General features: G+C 40.5%; 2 protein-coding genes across 2 annotated transcripts; one reads left to right on the forward strand and one right to left on the reverse strand.

Moving 5' to 3' along the window:
* Positions 1–868: 868 nt before the first annotated feature.
* LOC106306796 (U-box domain-containing protein 17) lies at positions 869–3301 on the reverse strand. The gene has a single exon (XM_013743549.1). It carries the CDS (start codon positions 3099–3101, stop codon positions 966–968), a length of 2136 nt encoding a protein of 711 aa, XP_013599003.1. The 5' UTR covers positions 3102–3301; the 3' UTR covers positions 869–965.
* A 1488-nt stretch (positions 3302–4789) lies between these two features.
* On the forward strand, positions 4790–5722 carry LOC106302717 (glutathione S-transferase T3-like). Its single transcript, XM_013739172.1, has one exon. It carries the CDS (start codon positions 4790–4792, stop codon positions 5720–5722), a length of 933 nt encoding a protein of 310 aa, XP_013594626.1.
* The last annotated feature ends 521 nt before the right edge of the window (positions 5723–6243 follow it).

A 6243-nucleotide genomic window follows, 5' to 3' on the forward strand; every position in this document is an offset into this window, starting at 1 on the left:
AGTTAGTTTTTCTATTTGATTTTTATTAAATAATTTCTTGTACTTGTAAGTTTTTATAATTCGTTTTTATTTATTTTTTTTTTAAAAAACTTAATATTTTATCTTATAGTATCTTTCTTTAGTATCTTTAAAGATGAAAATATACAAAATATTTTAAAAAGAAAAAAATACTTTCAAATAGCTTTTTACAATTATTCTTTGTTTATAGAATTTTCAAAAATTAAATTTACTATCAAATATTTTTAAAATATTATAAAAAAAGCCATACAAATATAATTGTAAAAATCTATGTAATAGTAATTTTTATTTTCTTAACTCCTAAAAAAAATAATAAACTATATTTTTGTAATAATTTTCCTTTTCTAGTGTCCAAAAAAATGTAATAATAATTTTATTTTTCTAAATCTTTTAAATCCTAATAAAAGAGAATTGTAACATATTTTTGACACATATCACAATTTTAATAAATTAATTGACACATGTCACAATCATGTTAATTAACAACTTTGAAAAATTAAGCTTTATATAATAAAATATTAATATACATGCTCTGTTCTTCTCTCTTTTACCTTTGCAAGCAAATCTCCTCCCCCCGTGTTTTAATTTATAACCATATGAAAATAATTAACAGAAAACTAAAAACACGCACAGTTTCCTTCCTTTTAGTTACTATCAAAATGCAATAGGTGTCATAGTTTACATAACAATTCAATACACATAAATAAGAGACCATAGAGGTTTCATAGTTTACATAACAATACAATACACATAAGAGACCATACACTAAACTACTTTTTTGTTTTTGCCTCTCCTGAAGATACATGCATTAAGCATATCTTCTCTAAAATTTTACTTTGGATTATACCTCTCCCAACCAATAAATGTATTCCATTATAATATACACAAACAGTGAAACAAAACACCACCATATTTACCTTTTGGTAACTTTCTAACTGAAACATAGATCACAATACAGGAACTGAAATGGAGATTGACATCGGAACAGAGACATCCGTCGTAAAACTGCCGCCGTCTCTAGTTCCGTTCCCATTCCCTACAAATCCGTACCCGCCTGACCGCATCGCCGCATTCTCCCGCCTCTGGAAAACACGAGCAAGCGAAGCCGCTTTCCTTCTAGCCCGCTTCGTCCCGGTGAACAAAAGCGTCTGCAGCAACCCCGCAATGGCAGGTGCTCTCAACACTCTCTCCGCCACAGCGGCTCCACCGCCTCTACAGAGTTCGAGCAACGCAGCCACCGCGTTCTCTTTCCCTCTCGGAGTCCCACATCTCATCATTCCCATGAGCCCCGTCACAGCCGCTTCCTCTTTCCCTATAGCCTCAGCTCCAAGAGGCTGTCTCATTAACAAAGCCAAGGCTCCTGCTGCTTCCTCTGCTACACCTTCGCTCTTCAAAGCTCCGACAAGACTCGACACTCCTCCTCCTTCAACCATTCTACTGCAGTTATCCGGATGCGTCGATAAGTTATACAACGCTGTAACCGCATCTTTCTTCCCTCTCGGAGTCCCATTCTGAAGCAGAGACGCTAACGCCTCAACGCACTGATCAACACTTGCTATCCGTTTCTTGTAATCGTGTACCGCAGAGAGACTGAACAATGTGGCTGCTGCGTTCTCCTGCGCTTCCACTGTCAGACCAGAGACAAGAACGCTTACTATACACTCCAAACAACCGTCTTCCTCCATGATCCGACTCTTGTTCTTCTCGTAGATTGATAAATTAAGCATTGCCGTCACAGAGTTCTCTACCGCAACAGCGTTCTCAGACTTGAGTAACCTACGCAAGTGCGGTATCGCCCCTGCTTCCGCGATACACTCCCGGTTCTCTCTCCCGGTTTTGGCTAAAAGACGAATCTCCCTCGCCGCCACGGTCTGAGCTGCTTCACTCCCCTCCGCTAGATACTTAACAAGAATCGAAACAGTAGCTCTGTTAGCTTCAACCGCAGCTTTTGTCGGAAGAGCTGACACAAACCCCTCGTTAGGCGAATCCGTAATAAACTCCGACTCACAAGAGACGCCACTCGCTGTGCACCACTGCACAATCAAGTTCTTGAGAGCTCTGTTAGGGACAATACGAGAGTCTGTAAGCATTTGCCCTGTCTTGGGACAAGTACAGTGCCCTTCCTCAATCCACCTAGCTATGGAGCTCCTATCATAAGTCTGCCCAGTAGAGATGATCACAGGATCTAACATCAATTCAAGAGAGATTGCGCAAACGAAATCCTTTGGAACTGTTATTAACGTCTCTCCTCGTCCAATCTCCTCTTTGCTAGGTTTATGTCTCCACTCAAATCCATCATCTTCGAATCCGAATAACAAGAATCTGCAGTATCTTGCGATGGCTACGAAGGCGTTGATCACGGAGCCTGTAGGCTCTAAATCTCCGTCGTGATTCGCAATCTGGTCTTCCAAGAACTCGATTTCGGCTGTGCAAGATTCCGAATCTTTAATGGATAGCTTCTCTGGAAAGAACGTTTTCAGAGAAGATGCGTTAGGTATCTCTGCGTTCTCGAATCCGTCGAGGAAGGAGTAGAACGTTTGGCGTAACGACTCGTCGTGGTTATCGATGTACAATCTCGACCTTCTTGATTGGCTCCGTAACAGCTCGATTTGTTCTCTGATGTCGTCGGTGAGATCAAGGCCGTTGATCGGGAGAACGTCGAGGAGAGTGGAGATCTCTTGATTCAAATCGTGGAAGTAGCCGGAGATGGAAGGAGTTTGGAGGATAAGCCATAGCTTACTGGAATGAGCGCAGTAATCGAGGAGGATCTTGGAACGGTAGAGGAGAAGGTAAAGCTCCTTGAGACACAGCAACGCCGTCGACGACGACGACGAAGAGCCCCAACGTGATTCCGCGAGGAATTCGAATAGTACGAGGAAGATTTCGATCTTGCGGATCAGAGAACGAGCGTTTCTGCGTTGGAAGGAGAATCTTATGGCGGCGAAACAGGAAATGATCTCCGTGGAGATTGAAGCTAGGGTTTGGATGAGAGCGGTGCCGGAGAGGTCGACGGGAGCGAGAAAAGCTTCTAGTGACGGTGATTTTCTCCGTCGTAGCGATGAGAATACAGCCGCGGTGGCCATTGAATCCGATGATAGAGATTTATGTGTTATATATGGGAAGAAGAGAATCTAACTGAAAACCATAGATGCGAAAGTGAGAAAGGGATTAATGTTACTTTCTGGGAAAGAAGAAGAAGAAGGCGTCAGAGAGAAAATAGAAAAGGCTCTCTCTCACTTTCTTCGCTGTCAGTTTTTTTTCTCTCTCTCTAAAGAAAGTTTTCTCCAGCGAAAGGTTTGATTTTGAGTAAAGTCAATACTTGAAACATATGTAACGGATAGATAATAATCTACTTTCTGTCCCATTCCATCTTCCTTTTTAGCCTTTTTACCAACAGTAACAAAAAAATGCTAGTCCAATAAAAATATTTAGTTACTGGATCATTACTGCATATAAGACCAGCATTAACCCTGGTTCTAAAGAAGGGTTAAAATAAAAATAAAAATAAATAAGAAGGGTCTTAAGGTTTAATTGGGGTTAAAATAAATAAAAAATAAAAATTATCATAAGAGTTGGATCTTAATTAAGAGGAGGAAGAAGCGGATCTTGTGGGACACGTGGTAGAAGAATGAGCGTTTGGTTCTCTCTTTTCTCTTTCCCGAGTGATGAAACTTCAACGACCTCGGTTCATTCCACCTCTTCCATCTCCATCGATTGATTTCTCCTCCACGATTCATCACCATCAGTCCGTTGATCTCCTCCACGATCGAAGACTACGGCTCTCTCTGTACGCTCTCTCTCTCCGTCGATGCGATTGACGAAGAATCACGCCGGTTCTCGATCGAAGACTCCGACTCTCTCTCTCTTGGTGCTCTCTCGTCGACGGGGAAAAACGATGACGTCTCTCTCGGTGGTTCTCCCCCAGGAAGAATCACGCCGTCTCTCTCTCGGCGGCTCTGACTGAGGGAGAATGACTCCGCGTTTGATTTCTTCCTCGGTTGATCACAATCACTCCACCTCTAAAGCTAAGTTCTTTGGTTTCTAGGTTTAAATTCTTCAATTCGTGCATGCATTAGCTTTGTTTGTTGTGTTGCATGTTGTGTTCTGTTGGTCTGTGTCTCAAAGAAATGATTAACCCTTTTTGATTAAGTAAAATAAATACGCTCTTTGTTTATATGTTTGTTGTGTTGGTTGCATCTTTGGTTGAATGATATAGATATTACTTGTGTCTGTCGATTATGTCTGGTGAGTAATTCTTTGATTCTATTTGTTTTGTTCCAGTGTTTGTGTGTTAACATTGACTGATCAAGAGCATGGATCAATAGACATGAGGACTGATCAAGAGTGTGGATCAAGAGACAATTGCAATACAGGTACATTTTGTCTCTTTGATTTTGTTTCCTGTCTGTAATGAATTGTACTGCTTGTGTTTGAATATGGTTGAGATTTGGTAATAAATGCTTCTGAGGATGTGATCGTTAGCTAGAAATTGATAATGCTTCTGTGTGGTTATAAATATGGTTAGATATAAGTCGATGTTAAGTGTGATTATGTGTTGGTTGTGGAAATGAGTAAAGCTTTTTGTTAGATAAATGTCCACTCTAAAGCGTTGGTTGTGTTCAATGAGTTCATCTTTTGTGTTAATTGCTCATAGCTTCCTCTCCTCTTTAAAACACAACACCGACTGGTTCTTTAAAACACAACACTTATTTTCTTTAAAACACAACACTTCTTGAGCTTCTGTTTCTTTCTCCTTAATCCATATTCCGATATGGATTCTAATTCTTATAACCCCACGTCTAAGTTTGTTGATCTGCTTACTAGTCAACAACAATCTGTGTTCGGTTTTGGTGAAGATAGTGTTGAACTATCTTCATCTCACGTCCCTTATTTTGGAACTCAAGTCCAAGAAGCTTCAAACTTTACTGAAGAGAGTCCTGCAGCGCGTAGAGAGAGGAGGACGTGGACGCCAATCGATGATCTTGTACTCATCAGCGCGTGGTTGAACACAAGTAAGGATCATGTCGTTGGCAATGAGCAAAGGTGTGGCACTTTCTGGAAGCGGATTGCGGCCTACTTTGCCGCATCTCCTAAGGTAGCAGGCTCTAAACACAGAGAGCCTAGTAACTGTAAACAACGCTGGCAGAAGATCAACGACACTATCAACAAGTTTTGTGGCGCATTTGAAGCTGCAAGTAGAGAGAAAAGTTCTGGTCAAAATGAGACTGGTATCCTCAAGCTTGCTCATGAGATTTTCTACAACAACCACCAAAAAAAATTCAACCTTGAGCATGCTTGGAAGGAGTTGCGTAATGATCAAAAATGGTGTGAGCTCTCTACATCAAAAACACAAGGAAGCGCTAAACGGAGGAAGTGTGATGATGGTGCAAATTCATCAACCTCTCGCGCAACAGAAACGACAAATGGTGAAGATGATCAAGGAGACACTCGACCACCGGGTGTTAAGGCAGCAAAGGGCCAGCGTAAGAAGAAGGATTTGGCAGAGGGGAAGAAGAAGGATTTGGCAGAGGGGAAGGCGGTATATGAGTTTGAAACTATGTGGAGCATGAAGAAAGAGGACTTGGCAATGAAAGAGAAGCTGTCAAAGATGAAGTTGCTTGAGAGTCTAATCGCAAAACCAGAACCTTTAGCGGACTATGAAGAAGCTCTGAAGAAGAGGCTTGTCACTGACCTGTTATCTTAACTTATGAATTCTTCTGTTCTTGTCTTCTTTGGTACTTGTCTTCTTTGGTACTTGTTAAAAAATCTCTAATTAGTTTGTGTTCTAGTCTTCGGCTGGTTCTTGTATTATGTTCTTATGTTTGCTTCTGTTTGTTGTTGTTAAATATTGCTGAATTATGATGAAGTTCTTGTTAAAAATTGTTGAAGCATGTGTTCTTATGTTTGCTTCTGTCTCATTTTCCATATGCTTGTGTTCTTATGTTTACTTCTCTTTCATTTTTCATATGCTTGTGTTCTTATGTCTTTTCCTTGTCTTTATTTTCAGGTCAAAAAAAGCGTTAAAGTGTGTAGCATTGGGAGGTCACGGAGAGCTCACATTCACAGACTTGTCTTAATTTTCTTGTCTGGTTCACATGTTCTTTACTTTCTTTCTTGGTCTTGTATTCTTCTGCAAAGAAAGGCCACAGACTTGTATAGGGTTTGTCAGTTTGTATGCATCAGTCACGGATTTGTCTGGTTCTCATGTTTTATGAGTTTATATAG

The sequence above is a fragment of the Brassica oleracea genome, chromosome C7 (genome assembly GCF_000695525.1).
Source record: "Brassica oleracea var. oleracea cultivar TO1000 chromosome C7, BOL, whole genome shotgun sequence".
Lineage (NCBI taxonomy): Eukaryota > Viridiplantae > Streptophyta > Magnoliopsida > Brassicales > Brassicaceae > Brassica > Brassica oleracea.

Excerpts from the sequence above, each read along its gene's own strand:
- LOC106302717 (XM_013739172.1), top strand. The coding sequence starts at position 4,790 with ATGGATTCTAATTCTTATAACCCCACGTCTAAGTTTGTTGATCTGCTT.
- LOC106306796 (XM_013743549.1), bottom strand. The coding sequence starts at position 3,101 with ATGGCCACCGCGGCTGTATTCTCATCGCTACGACGGAGAAAATCACCG.